The 15,395-nt window shown below is 42.0% G+C and overlaps 1 protein-coding gene across 2 annotated transcripts; it reads left to right on the top strand.

Moving 5' to 3' along the window:
* The first annotated feature begins 262 nt into the window (after window positions 1–262).
* On the top strand, window positions 263–14,536 carry npm1b (nucleophosmin 1b). Of its 2 annotated transcripts, none has more exons than XM_076105270.1 (11): window positions 263–337; window positions 634–716; window positions 1,351–1,470; window positions 1,747–1,840; window positions 2,121–2,212; window positions 2,388–2,446; window positions 2,641–2,710; window positions 6,084–6,173; window positions 10,040–10,141; window positions 10,239–10,313; window positions 11,507–14,536. In XM_076105270.1, exons 1-11 carry the CDS (start codon window positions 289–291, stop codon window positions 11,558–11,560), a joined length of 888 nt encoding a protein of 295 aa, XP_075961385.1. In that variant the 5' UTR covers window positions 263–288; the 3' UTR covers window positions 11,561–14,536. The 2 variants fall into 2 exon arrangements, with proteins under 2 accessions (XP_075961385.1, XP_075961384.1); XM_076105269.1 differs by having other exon boundaries at window positions 2,121–2,254.
* The last annotated feature ends 859 nt before the right edge of the window (window positions 14,537–15,395 follow it).

Raw genomic sequence — 15,395 nt, 5'->3', positions numbered from 1 at the left:
ATAATATTGTAATAGCCTCATTTAAAAGATAATGAATGACCTCAAACCTCCCTGATTATTGTAGTTATAATTTTTTCACATTTTTCTTTAAAGGTTATTTACTCAATCTTTATTACGAGCGCTCCATCTAGTGTTCAACCATGAGAACACACGATTTACTTTGTCCCGCACAGTCTGTAATTCTATTGGCTCCGGCGTTTACAAATCACAATCACGTTCTGCTCTCCTATTGGCTAGGCGACGTGTCCGTCACACCAGTTTACGGAAGTGTAACCACCCACAACAAAGATGGAGGACGATATCTCAGATTTGAGCAGACCACAAATGTACTTGTTTGGTGAGCTCGCTTATTCTGGCAAACCTATATAAAAAATATCGGTCACACAAACAGAGTTTCTTCCATGTTATCACGCACAATTAGCCATGTATCCACTTTTAGCTGGAGGAAGTTACGCTAAAAATAGCCCCTCTGCTCGCGCCAATTCAGCTCTTTTGTTAGCTAGCCGAGCAAAGCGTGGAGATACAGCAGCTATAGCAAAGGAGTGAATCCCAGCATGTGTTGTGTGCAAACTATTTTAATGCATTTGTGCAAACGCAAGGCTAGTTACACGTTGCTCGTGTCGTTTTCTCCAGGTTGTACCCTCAAATCGGACAAACGGGAGTTCAAAATTGACGTAGACGACGATGATACGGAGCAACAGCTGTCACTCAAAGCAGTAAGGACGACTCTTGTTGTTGTTGCACACAGTAATTGCAGAGTAATTACAGATTTGTGGTACAGTATTCATATGTGTTTGTCATTTTGGTATCCGTCTTTCTTGACTTGTGGCAGCAGTTAAACCAAATGAGCTGCTAGTTAAGCAGTTTTATTGTCTTTCCACTAATAGAAAAGGATGTTTTTCATTACTACGCAGTCATAAAGACTGAAAAAGAGCTTTTTAAACATCTGATAGAATCGTTTAATGTTTTGTACACACAGAGATAATGTGTCTTTGTTTAGATTTGTTGTTGTTTTGTTTTCCATATGACTGTAGTTACACGTTTTTTTTGGTTATTTCCATGATTTTATACTTTATCAATCAACTTTGTCAAATCTAAAACAAATAATAATTAAGAAAATAGACCAAATGTGTTTGTTTTCTTGAATAAAAAAAAAAGTAATTTTTTATGTGAAACAGAGAAAAGCAAGACACTTGGTAACCCGAAAATTAGAGCCTTACTGATAAAATCTGGGTGCTAATGTTTAACAGCGTGTACCCACAAAATGTTCGGGACCTTTACTGGAAAAGGTCCCAAAAAATGCCGAACATGGTGGTGTTGTTGTACGAGTCATCTGTGCTGCTTTTCCAGGTGTGTCTGGGAGCCGAGGCGGAGGACAAGTTCCACATGGTGGAAATCGAGGGCCTCACTTATGATGGGAAATCTACCAAAGTGCCGCTGGTTGTCCTGAAACCGTCCGTCCTGCCGTCTGTGAGTGAACGCCGTGGCTGGCATCATTTTGTGAAGTGTTTGAGGGGCTACTCAATGGTGTATATATGTTAAGAATTATTAGGCGATATATGTATAATATATTACAGGAGTTAATCTAGTTTTCTTTTTTTTAAACTCGTAAAAGTGAAATAGCTTTCAACCTTTTTCAAGCTGAATGAAATGACGAAAGCTAAAAAGAAAAGGGTGTAAATAGTATATTAACGGTGATTAAATTGCATGTTTTGTTGTTGTGACGGTGATATTCTTCTTGTCCAGATGAGTTTAGGTGGGTTTGAGATCACACCTCCAGTTACCTTCCGTCTGCAGTCTGGCTCTGGACCGGTTCACATCAGCGGGCAGCATTTTGTCAGTGAGTGTTTAGGCTTCTGCTGACTTTTCTTCCTCTGGAATTACAAACACACGCCAACGAAATATGACTCGGTTATCAGTTCACATCATAATAAAGAAATACTTACCTACTTCACACTAAATCAGTCGAAAGTAGCATTTCTAATTGTTAGAATTTTAGCATTTTTGCTGTGGACAAAGTATGATTCTCTGTTTCCAGTAATGTTTGAGTCCATAAAAGGGCTGCAGGTAAATCTGAGTGAAACAGAATTCATGACGAGTAACCAGCGTTTGCTTTGTAGGCGTGAAGGATTCAGACGATGAAGAGGAGGAGAACAACAGCTCACCGGTGAAGCGGCCAGCGAGCCTGATGTCGGGGAAGAAGCCTCCATTGGTAGCTGACTCAGTGTTTTCATTCAGCTGCCGAGCTGCTTTAGTAAAATCTCTTTTTTTAAACTTTATTTTAAGTTTACATGATAAGATTGAATAAGGTTATTAAAAACCTTTGTGTGGCCGTGGTGCTTATTCGTTACACTAATGTCGTTGCCAATGATTCATTTTCCTTGTAGAAGAAACTAAAGATGGATTCTGACGATGATGAAGAGGACAGTGACGATGATGATGACGAGTACGTCTTTTAATAAAGATTTTTCTTCCTGTCATGGTGCAAACCTAAAAATATCACATTTATCTCCCTAAAATTAAAGTTTTATGCACAAATAATATAAGGCATGATTTTATTCTCCACTTTGTTTCTATAATTCGTCATATTGCCTTTTACATGGGTTCATGTTTTTTTTTCCTCTTCCTCGTTGTTTTTAGTGATGAAGATGACTTAAGTGATGAAAATGATGTGAAGCCTCAGAAGAATGCCGGAAAAGAGCTCAAAAAAGTAAGCGTGGTCTTTTTTTATTTCTTTATGTCAACGATAGGTAAGGAGAGTTTATCAGTACAGCACTGTTCACACACGTCGGCAATTCAAAGTGCTTTACACATAAAAGAATCATGATTCTGAATAAACGTCCGTTAATCAATGTAGAACTTTTGGGGAGGCTTTTCAGTTTGGTTCAAACCAAACTAAACGTCACTATCAGGTCTCTAAACTCTAATCTATACAGCAGATTAAGTTAGTTTGGAGTGTCTCCAGTCCCCAGTCGTCCACCAGGTGTCAGAGTATTCAAGGGCTTCCCCTCAGCTGATGTTTTGTGTAAAAGGAATTTGTGTGCTTCGCTGCTGTCGGCCCCCTCCCCTTGTGTTTCTACCACTTAGCGTAAACTCCCACAGACTGTACCCTATAGTAGCATGTCATTCCAGCAGGCCCTTCCCATTCTTGCACTCACTGACCGTCCACCTTTTTGTATGAGACACAACATGGAACTTTTTTTCCATCCTGTTGGCTCATGTACCCACCTGTTTTCCCCGAGTAAAACACAGGGTCTGTGTGGCGTAATGATCGGATTTCTCCTCTGTAATCTGCTTGAATTCTCACCGTCTCACCAACAAGACGGCACTATGTTATCCTGTACACACACACACACACAGAAGTGAATATATACACACTGTAGACATGTACTCTTACTGTAAATGTAAGCACACATGCATACTTGCAAAAATGCACACGGTCTGCAAACATTAACAGGATATATCTACAATACATATGCAGAGAAGCAAGCAGACACACGCACACACACACACACACACACACACACACACACACACACACCAGTTATGGGAAACCTCTTCCCCCATTTTTCTGCAACACTGCATATCTTCGTCCCTCTGTCATCCCACTGTTAATATGATTGCTCCTTTTTATCGTCTCTCGTGCCATTTCAGCGCTGCACCTGGCCTTTTCCCTTTGAACACTTGTTGTGCGTGTTACCACAATCATTAGCAAGTGTGTGGGTGCATGTGTGTATCTGCCTGGCTTTTTTTAGGTCGGTGTCTGTTTGTGATTTCTTTTTTTTTTTGGTTTTAAAACACGCTATCCAACTGCAAACTGTGCCAGGCAAGAGATCAAAGCCGGGCAGATGCGCATACCTGCGTCATGAGCGCCGATCCTCGCCTCGGGGTCAGATGACAGCTGAGCATTTCTGTCACCTGTTGATTTATTCTGTTGTCTTCTCGTCTAATACCTCCCGTCTCCCCGTACCCCCCCTCCCCCTCTACGACCTTAATCCTTTTCTTCACCCGTCCTCTCTTTAGCTCCGTAGTTATCCCCGTCTCATGCTTTAGTCGTGAAAGAACTCAACGTTAGAAAGTAGGGCTGGGAGCAATTATTATGTTTTTGACTGCTAAATCAGCAATATGTCAATGTAGTTTTTTTTTATACCTTTTTTATGTGGTTACACATTACATTACTGTTTTAAGTACCAACCACAATGTGTCCGAAGCATTGGGTTTGGACAGTTGGTATCGACAAACATTGAAGCTCAATTTTAAGTTCAACTGAACTGTGCTTGTGTTGATTTCTGTTGGTCACATGATGTTGATGTTTTCTGCCATTTGTGAAGAGCGAACCTGTTCACGCAGTTGCGTATCTTCCAGTCGTGTTCTGGACCACTTTGGATGCGTGTTATAGATTAAGGAGCCTGAGGCGTGTGGCCCGGCTGTGCCTTGTATTCAGATGTTTGAATTGCAATTTGACGGCATTGCCGTGATGACTAAATCTTACATCCTTAATTGAGGTAATTATCTTAATTTTGACAATGGAGCAGCCCAAGAAAAATAAAATAAATCTGAGTTAACTTATCTTTAAGAAGACTCAACATGAGCCTTCGGACCGCTGCGCCTTGTGTTCAGCCTTCTCTGAGTCATGTAGCCTCCAACTAGTCTCACAGAGAACAAGACGAAGACTCTAAGTGGGATAATGAGTGAGTTACTGAAACAGGTTTTTTTTTTTGCAAATTGTTTCAATGTGGTTGTTTGTCAAAGGAGTCAAATACGCAGGTCCTCACTACGACAGTTATCCAGCCTTCGTGGCAAAGCTTTCCACTTCTTAACTTCTCTATCCAAACATGACATGAACAGCACAAGGACTCTGTTCCTATCTGGTCACACAGTCTACACTCTCTAGTCTTTTTGTGATGCGCTTCACTTTGTGGTAGAAGCAAAGTGATCTGGTGAATTATGATAAACACAGAAAGGAGACAATCTTATCTAAAACTCTACTCATATCCCTCTGATTTGCAAAAAGAAGTTTGGCATCCACACCGTGGAGCCTCCTCACAGCATCTTCTACTACCAGGCACGGCTCTAGGAAATAACATGTGTAATTGCCTTGTAGCAGTTATGTCAACACAGGCAATTACACTTGTAGCCCATTCCAAGGGAAGGGTTGGTGCTCAGGAAATGCAGGTACTTGCCTCGGCTATTACAAGGTAATTGCACAGGTGACTGAGAGCAATGGTAACCTGACAGGAAGGCCTCCAGTGTGGAGAGCAGTGACGAGGATCTGATCGGTGACGAATCACTGAGTGTGTCTCGTGCTCCCTACGTAATTTCATAGACTATACTAGATGGTTTCAGTTTTATTACATCTCTGATGTGGTTACAGTTCTGTTTTTATTACACAAACCTTTTTACTGAGACACTTAATCAGACAAACTATTACATCTTAAAGGTGCTAAATTCCAAATTCAGAGCATATCTATGGTTGATTACTTAGCCGGGGGCTAGCAGCTAGCGGTGCTAACAGACCAAAGGAACAGTGCAAACAACGGCCAACAGTGCTGACCTATTGGGGGGCGGGGGGGTTACCAGAGGGTGGGTGACAGCATGATGTTCTACTTGTTGCTTTTTGTTGAATATACGCTTTTGTCTTCATGGGTTACAATACTTTTAACAATAGTTTACATGTGCAGCGTTGATATTATTATGACGTTATGATAAACACCTCGCGGCAAAAGACTGAAGAAAATTCACCACAATTGCAAATTCTACAAATGTGGTTCACGTTATGTTACGTGCCAAATATAATTAGTCAGCTAAAAAAAGAGGCTTGGCCATTACAGCTTTGATATGGGAGTTTTCATAACAACATAACACAACTACCAAAGCCCCAAAATTAATTTTCATATTCAACATAACATGTCTGAAAGTAAAAAGTAGCTTTTAATACAAGAAAGGTGTGCGTGTTTTCTTGTCCTTTTTTACATAAACACATGTATTTACAGGTGAAACGAGCAGTTTCCTGATGACACAAGGGCGTCGTACTGGAGATGTCTTCTTTATACATCGTGGTTGTGTTCTTCGTTTTCTCACAGTTTCCAGCTAAGAAGCCCAACAAGACTCTGGTGAAACAAAACGGCCCCGCAGGAAAACCGTCAGGGTCCGCAGCCAAACCACAGATTAAGGTAGGGAACGGCTTCATCAGCTGCTCAGCGTTGATCCCTCGTGCTTATTTAATTAGTTGATTGACAGCCTTTATACTGTGGAACAGCGGTGAAACCAACCTGTTTTTGTTTGTATGTAAACAACATAATGTGATGTTTGTTTAGCCACACAGAAAGATATCTGGAAAAACTCTATATATCTATATTACACAGTTATGCCACAAAAATGGTGGATCATTAAAATGAGAGTTTTAAAGAAGAACAGACAAAGAAGAATGCGTATACTGGATTATAAAGGAGCAGCTTTGACAGATGGATACGGTGTTACCTCCCGTTTTGTGTCCTGTCGAGCAGAGATTAGATACTCCTTCACAGAATAAACCGGCGGAGAGCTACAAATGTAAAGCCTCGTACTTCTTTGCAAACAGACGTGGACCTCCCACTTCCAACAGGATGTGTGAAGTGAAAACCTGATGAGGCCTGCAGGCAAAATGCACTTAAAAAAACCAACTTATTTCTGTGTTGAATGAATTCTGGTCAAACCTGAGCCTGAGAAGACAAAGGGTGTAATTGTCTGCATTTATTGGCTTTCACAATTAAAACATGCCCAAAAAAACCTTCCCATTCCACAGCCGAGGAATGTGATAAATGCACATTGCAATTAGCTCAACCTGATAGTTAATTTCTTGGATGGAATGTCTCGGACAGCCGCCTCTCAAAACCCCACAGCTTGATCTCTGGCTCTCTTTAAGCAAACACACCTGACCTCCAAACGCGTTTCCTGGGGCAGGGTTTAAACCCGCGACCCCTCGGCCTGACCCCGACGTCTTGAGTTGCAGCCCCCTTTGATGCCCCTCCAACTCCCTGTTGCACATGTAACACAGGAGGGGAATACAAATTGGCAAGCGCCTCTGCAAGTTTACACATTTCACGAGTTATGTTACTGTGATTAAAAAAAACGACTCGGATAAGGCGTTATGTGTCGGCGTGCAGAGGCCGGCCGCTTGTGTGATAAAAACACATGCTGTGATCTCACACACACGTTAGAACATTGTCGTTTCCTGTCTTGACGTTTTTGATAGACAGCTTCTGTGATTTTTATCATGTTGAACACTAAGCTTCTGGATTGCTGAATTTCTGAGGCGATGAAGCGATCCCCCCCTAGGGCCCCTAGGGCCCCCAGGGGGTTTTGGTGTGTGCGGGAGAGTGCAGCTAATTCTGTAGTGGCCGTTGTCCAGACACAACACAGTGGCTCTTGAAATGCTCCGGGGGATTAGCCGATGGGCAGCCGATCTGCCGAAACCATCGTTTAACCCTCTGGCCCGTGGGGCTTCAACTGCCCCCCACCCCATCCCATCCCCACCTCTCCACAACAACTGTTCCCTCTCTACAACCTCTTCACACCCCTCACTTCCTGGACACACCTTCTCCCAATTGCTCCCCATTACCAGCGTTTGATGTCTGGTGCAGCTTGCGCTTCCAGATGCCCCTGAGGAGCGAGGAAGCGGGCGTGGATGTCTGTTTTTTTTTGTTTTTTTTGTCTTTGCTAAACGCAGGTGACTGGTCATTAGACCGGCTCGTCAGATCTGCTGCCAGTACCGCAGTTCTCACCTCTCGCGGCTCAGCGTGTAGCTGCACCTTCTCGTGTAACAGGCTCGACGTGAGAACCGGCTAACTGATCTGAAGTCACTTTATCTCGCAGCTGGTGTCTGTTGATTGATGGGTTGGGAGTAGACGATGCCTTCAAGCACACGTCACAGTCGTAAAGTGTATACCACTTGTGTCAGGCTGATCCCAAAAGGGTGTGAGTCATTGTTTTAGCGACTGATTGTCATGTGTTGCAGCAGGTGTTGTTTGTGTTGAGTGTACGGATGTTGGGTTCTAACAATGAAGCATGAAAACTGTCAACTCCTTTTTATTTACATGCACAAGTCACAACGGGCCTCCAAAGCTCTCGTTCCGACAAAACGACAAGTGCCGTCTCTGGACAGACCCGATGAGCAAAGGTGTCCCACCATGTGTTCGCACTGGATTGCAGACAACACACTGCATCAAATGATAGTGTGCTTGTGATTAAGTTCCATGTCTCGTGGCATCTGTAATCAGTGTCTGGTCCAGATGAAAAAGCTTGTGCTTGTGTTTATCAGCTGTTTCAGGTCCACAGCTGTCCCTTGGAAGTCGAGAGCTTCCCATAAATAATAAATACGTAGTACATTTGTCTGGCCGGGAGCCAGCAGCATAAGTTTCTTTTGTAGTGTGGTATGTGTGCGTCAGGGGTTTCTTCCCTTTTATACCTTTTGATCTGTGCTATAAAACGCTGCTCTCTTGGGGACAGGGACAGATGAGTGCTTTTTCTTCTTTTCTCCTAACGAGAGAGAGAGAATTTATTTTCTCCAGAACATTCCACCTGATTTTAACTATTTCAAGTCTTTCCCTGTTTTTTAAAGCCTGAAGTTGCTCAAGGTGTTTGAAGTAAGAAGTAGTAACACATGACATGTTGACTGATTTCATCCAAACAACCAGTTCAAGTGGGAGATTAAGAAACGCGCTTTTTGATTTCACTCATCCTTTACTGACCGCGACGCTGCCTAAGTCAGTGTTTATGGCAGCCTAAATCTGCTGAAAATACACAGTTATTTGCTTTTAATATACTTTGGTTCGGACTCAAATAATAATATATAAGGTGGACCCAGTAAGTAACAATCTGATACATATGAATGATATTTAAACCTACTTACAATGCGTGACCTTTACCCTAAAATGATCTGTGCCATTCTCCACCCACTGAGCTCCTAAACTGCAGCGTAAAATAATAAAATGTTCTGAACTATAAACCAAAAAGATAATCAATAACTGGACAACTGTCCATTTGCTTGTGCGTTTTTCTTCTTCTGTTTTTCGGCTCTCAGGCTAAAGAGTAGCTTCATACTCGGCTCTGCTCCTCTTTCAAATGCGTCTCTGGCTATCAATGAAACCTGCAATTTCACTGGATTCCACTCCGGCTTTACATGTAGGGACAAGCTCCGTGGCTTGTGTAACACGCTGTGTGTGTGTGTGTGTGTGTGTGTGTGTGTGTGTGTGTGTGTGTGTGTGTGTGTGTGTGTGTGTGTGTGTGTGTGTGTGTGTGTGTGTGTGTGTGTGTGTGTGTGTGTGTGTGTGTGTGTGTGTGTGTCACATTCACACACTTCCTAATTGAGGACCTCTGGGGCCTCGGCTGCCCAGGTCTGAACACACCTGTGGGCCGGCTGGTTCAGCGCTCACGCTAGAATGTTAGAAACGATAAAGAGTCGCCGCTCGTGATGCGTCGTTTTAGTGTTGACCGTCCATAAATATTGTGAAGTGTTAAAGTGTAATCTTTTCCTCTGGAAGTCGTTAATTTGAGCATAACTTTAATTTAAAAAACAGCTCAACATGAATTACACATTTATTCCTTTTAGTCCAGTCGTTAGGATTTGACATCAAGGGAAAAACACTTTGGACGAACAATCTCTGTTACTCATTGGAGAGTCGGGGCTTGCCCTCTCCTGCTTGCAAACAATAAAACCATAATTTGTACCTCATGTATTTGTTTAAAAAAAAAAAAAGATGGTGTAATTAGGCTGGAATTTGCTGTCCTTTTCTTGTGCTTTTATCCTCTTCCAGCTGGTTGCCCACGCCAAGCCCGTAAACACAGACCCAGACTAACTGGGTCATGGTAGGGCTGTAGTCCAGACCGGCCTGTGGGTCAGCTAACGGATCCGTCACCAATAAGTTCAAATGAGAACAAAAACATAGATATACCGTGGCCTAATATGAAGTTTCTTTTTATCTGCATCTCTATAAATCTCTCTCTATTTGACGTATCAATCAGTGGTTCTTATCTCGTTGATGTATTTTTTTTTTTTAAGACACCTGCCCCAGGAAGAGACAAACCCCAGGCCGGCCCGTCTAAATCTCCGTCTCTGACACTCTCTGAGATTAAGAGCAAGTTGTCAACGGCAGCCAAAGAGGTACGGCTGTCATCCTCTCTTGTAAAGGACCACGCTTAATTGAATGTGTGACGCGCGGGTAAGCTGATGATTTAATGAGCTTTTTCCTGTTCATTAGGGAAAACCACTACCGAAGACCGAGCAGAAGTTTGAGAATTACGTGAGGAGTTCTTTCAAAATCTCAGACAAAAAAGTAAGTAACCACGAGCTGTTTGATGTAGCATGTAGCCTACATATCTATTGAATGCACTTGGCTTTGAGAGCCCTGATTACGAGACATCTAAGAAGATTTTTAATGTTTTCAAACTGCAGTTTTGTCACTTTCTAGGTTGTTTTTTTTGCGATCTATGCATTTAGCCTCATTAACACTGAGCGGCACGTTTACTTCAACCTTCGTTTTTGAGCTTTAAGAGCTTTTTGCCGTGATAGATACGGAGGAATGCGTTATTGTTCGCACTGTGTCCTCGTACCACACTCTGTCCACTCGGCCTCAAACGTCTCTCCGGCGCAGTGAGTTCACTTTGAATTATCTTCATTTGTGTCAGCGGGCTCTTTCGAGATGGAATGGGAGTACACCTGCCAAGGCGAACTCTTTCTCTGATTTACTGGAGTGAGTGTCTTTTGTAGCCTTAATGAAGGGACTGGGGGTATGTGGATGGTACCAGTCTCTTTCACATTCAAGGCCTTTGACCAACCTCTTTCTAAATGCAGGACTTAAATCTTTTCTAATGCTGCTTGTCATTTCAGAGGAAAAACAACAGCCCCTGCACTTTGTTTGGTGGAGCACGAATTAATCACCCTGAACCCTTTTAGATTATCACCACAGACTAAATGATTGCAGGCAGGGTGTCACATGGTAGAGCTGTGCTTTCTGTATTTGTAAGAAGTCTCTTATGAAGTTCTATTTGAACATTATTCTGTGATCGCTTTGCAGTGTTAAAGCGTTAACTGTACAGTTGTGAGAGCAGGTGAAAGCTCTTCAGACCGGCACTCGGGCTGGGTGGACAGGGAAAGGAGTAGAGGGGGGGGGGGGGGGGGGGGTGGAGTTGGGTTGGGGAGAGCTTGTTGATCCCAGTGTGTAGAAACATCTGTGGAAGTGCTTTGGTTTCATCAGCCAAGGTCTGAGATCTGTCAGACCTGGAGCACCTAGTCATACACTCTGGTATGTACTGCTGCCCCCGCCCAACCCCTCGTCGTTCCCCAACAGCCCCGTCTACACTCAGCGTTCCCACAGGCGAGACGCACAAACGCATGCTGTAGTAAAAGTGAGTCATATGTCAAATGCTGTATAGCACTTCATTTGTAAGATTTATAATTTCATGTCTCTTTTCTTTCCTCTCTCTCTCCCTCCCTCCCTCTCTCCCTCCCTCCCCGTACCTTCCTCAGGTGGTGAAAGACCTTTGGGGTTTTGTACAAGCACTGAAGATTGAGAAGAAGTAACAAACCTTGTACGTTTTGCGTCCTGCAAGACATTTAAAGGCACAGTCAGCGAGATTTCCTACTATCTTTGAGTGAACAGGAGGGCCGAGTGCTGAAAAATGGGTAAAGCCATTACTGATGCAGGTGTCATTGTTTTGTTGTTGTTGTTGTTGTTTTTTAGATGCGAAGCACCTCCTGGAGCTTGTTCGTAACCCACTCACAAAGTCGCTCGTTCCCGTTTAGCAGAGTTTTTTCCTCCAGGGGGATGCTGTCCACCTTCATCGCATGCCAGTCTGCACCACCTATAGGGCAGCGAGGTGATTGCACCAACAATTAGGACCCGCAGATCCGTCTGGTACAGAAATAGCTGCTGCAATCTTAACACTGCGCCACCTGCAGGCAATAAATGTCGCACCTGCAGATTTTTTATAGCTGCAGTAACTTAACAGATATGTAAATTGTCAACAAAACAAGTATTCAGAGCAAAGGACAGACCAGAAAGAGTCAAGTCTTTTTTTCATCAGTATCTTTTTTTGACCACATTTCAAATCTTACACACGATGTAAAATCTTCAAGCATCAGCTGTAAAAACGAACTGCTGGTGGAGTAGCCGTCATATTACAGAAGACGCTCCTCTCCTTGCCGGTGGAAGGTGAGATCGGCACGCCGACACCTTCAGATATATAGTCGCCGCATGCTCAGCAGTTTGATGATGTTGTCCGAGCCTGGTTTCAGGTGCTTCGCATCCCACGACACTGTGTGTCCTTAGTCAGCAATGCAATAGGAGATATTGCAGAATGTGCCTTTAAATATCTCTACTGTAAACTGAGATGAATCAGAGACCCCGCTTTTTTTTTTGGTGAATTTGAGCAGAATATACAAGGACGGTCAAGACAGCTGATGACGATACGTTTTTCCTCCAAAGTGTTGCGTTCTTATTTTAGGTTCCGTCTGGCTTCACTCAGCATTTTTTTGCGAAAAAAAAAACGCTCACAGATTGTAGTATGAATTTGTCTGGCATAATTCTCTATACATGCTGCACAGGAATTCATCAGAGTAAGTCGAGCCAACAACCCCAAGGATTCAACTGTTGATGAAACAGTTCATCTGGAAACGGTTACATCCATATATACATACGTACTGTCACACGTCTTCTCCAGTCAATCTATTGAGTTTTATCATATTTTTACTGGAGACACACCCAACAGTGTTATTTGTCTTTTTCTTCTTTTGTTTATTTTAATCTTTAACACTCTTTCAGACGTGACAAACCTGCTGACTCGACTTATTTCGGATGGTATTTCTGCGCAGCGTGAATTCATATCAAACCCGTTAACGTCTGTGAAAACTTTGAGTTTTTATTACAGTGATTACAAAATCTGTAGCAAAAACAATTATCACAAGAGCAGTACGGAAAAACATTCTGAAGAATATTATGAGCTCTATAAAACCAACACAGCTGGCCCGACTAAAACGTGTTCCTTTTAAAGTAACGTCCAGTGCATACAAAAAGTTCAAAACAAAGCAAAGAGATTGTTTACTAGCTCCTGGAGTGTGTTGTGACATTAACACCGTTTTTAAATGTGTTTCAATGCACTCTAATGCCCGAAAAGCTGGTTTCAAGACTGTGAACACAGAACATCTTATTTAAACACAATCATAAGGTGTATGCCAGAAGATCACGGCACCTTTACAGAAACCCCATAAAGAGCTCAACCCCATAACTGTTAGCACTCTTGTATATCAGTGCTCTGATGACAATAAGCATACAATGGCTCTGTGCTTATGTGTTTACGATCGCGTATCCGGTCCTGATTCTCTATTTACGAGCCTTTTATGAGCCGAATGTTGGCTGTTAGACGCCATCTTTAACCAATCAAATTGCTCGGTTCAGCCCTCCTGTCGTCTGCAAAGGATAGTTTAAATTCTTTGGCTCTAAACGTAACTTCTTCAACTACTTCAGGTTTTCCAAGTCACCCTGATAATTTACCTAAATATTACATTTGTAATATCTTTATTGTCCTTTTTGTAGCGAGGTTTCCGTAGGAGCAGGAGGCCGACTCCAGGATTTATTTTTGGCTTGCCCATGAGTTCATGATTGAGTCCTTTAATAGTGAGTTTTTTTAAATCTTATGCTTCCCTTGTATCAAACTTAATGTACTTTTTTTTTTCTGTTGGCGAATCTCTTGCTTTTATTTCATCGTACGGCAGCTGAACAACTATATTTGTACGTGTACGCTTAATCCGCCCTCGCTAACAGCTGGTTCTGCAGCTCTGTTATCGTGATCTTTGTTTGAAGTGTTGTAGTTTGGTATAGAAGTGTTTAATGAGTATAAACCCCCTTTTTCAAATGTTCAAAATACCGTCCTGTTTTTGATAACTCTTGATTTTAGTCCCACTGTTTCTCCTTCTTTTGATTGTGTCATTTTGAAGCCAGTACCTAAATATGTTAATGTGGGGAAAAAAACAAAACATTGAGATCTTTGTTGATAACCTGATGTGTGTTTATGGCTCGTTGGTTTTAGTCATTTCATAAAAATGTGGTTGAAATTTGGCTTTTAAGTAAGTGTCTACTGTAGAATCGGACTAAAGAAGTTCTGTTTGGATCCATGAATGACCCTTCTGTATGTTCTTTATTGCCTTTTGTCCGACCTGAACAACCTAAAGTAAAACATCAGCATGCGTTAAAAGGCATCTTCAACTTGAATTGACAAAAAACAAGGCTCGTAAGTATTTACTGCATATGTCGATGCGAATGAAATTGTAAAACACTGAAACATTGGTATGAGTAGACGGTGGCTGGGCTGACTCAACATGTGTTGAAAGAAAGTGCATTTTGTCCATTTAGTCAAACTTTATCGATTAGTTTATGCATGACTGCTCATGGTGGATATGCATTCATTCATGGTTTGTTGAGATGAACATATCCATCCGTTGTTGTTGTTTTTTTTTAATCAATATGTATCATTTGCCTGAATAAAGTAAATCCCAGCTGGGTTTTTTGTGTCACATTTTAAAGTTGTTTTTTTTTACAGGTAAACCAGGGCAAAATATTCGTCCTCTGGATAATTTGACTTTAGTAACATTTAGAATATGTTCAGGCAAAGGGATTACTGACATAATAATGAAGAGGAAGTTTTTTTATTTTGTACGATTATCGATATTGCGAGATGACACCTGAGTGTTCTGGTGTTGCACAGTTTGTCGGCTGCATCTTTCTGGTGGATAAACTTTCCACGTTGAGTCACTGTGTGACTGCAGCATTAAAAAACAAAATGTCAAAAAGCATCCTGGGCAACATTGCCTTCTGATATTGCCTGTTGGATGAGTTGCGAGTAGATTTTGTGACATGGTCATTTAGCTTTGACATGTTTGGCAACGCAGAATCTGTCCTCATGTTCACAGGATTATCGGCTGACATCTGGTCATTGAAGAAGACATTGAAGACATTAAAGACCAGGATGTTGGATGAGTTTCCCTCATTCTCAAAATCCAACAATATCCTTTTTCCTCCAATTTGTTGTCAGACAAAACTTGCAAAACCACATGTCCATTGAAAGCATTGTTTTCCGTTATTGTTCATCAGTGACATCACTTGATGTTTGGTTCTCTGCGAGGGGAAACGTCAGACGCCGACCTTTCAGTCTTATTTTCCATGTGTACAGACAATTCAGAGAACGGACGGTCAAAGAAAAACTTCTCAAAGACAAATTTATTGGTAGAATTGTGTATGAACCATGTTCCCTTCTAAAGCAAATTCAATGTAAGTGATGGGAAACAAAATCCACTTTCAGATAACGATTTGAGGCTTCAACGATTTTGAGTTCAAATCAAGTGTATCATCCAAAGTTTTCAC

The sequence above is a fragment of the Anarhichas minor genome, unplaced genomic scaffold (genome assembly GCF_050575085.1).
Source record: "Anarhichas minor isolate MPS153535 unplaced genomic scaffold, ASM5057508v1 ptg000031l, whole genome shotgun sequence".
In the NCBI taxonomy this organism is placed as follows: Eukaryota; Metazoa; Chordata; class Actinopteri; order Perciformes; family Anarhichadidae; genus Anarhichas; species Anarhichas minor.
This window is presented reverse-complemented; position numbering and strand designations above follow the sequence as displayed.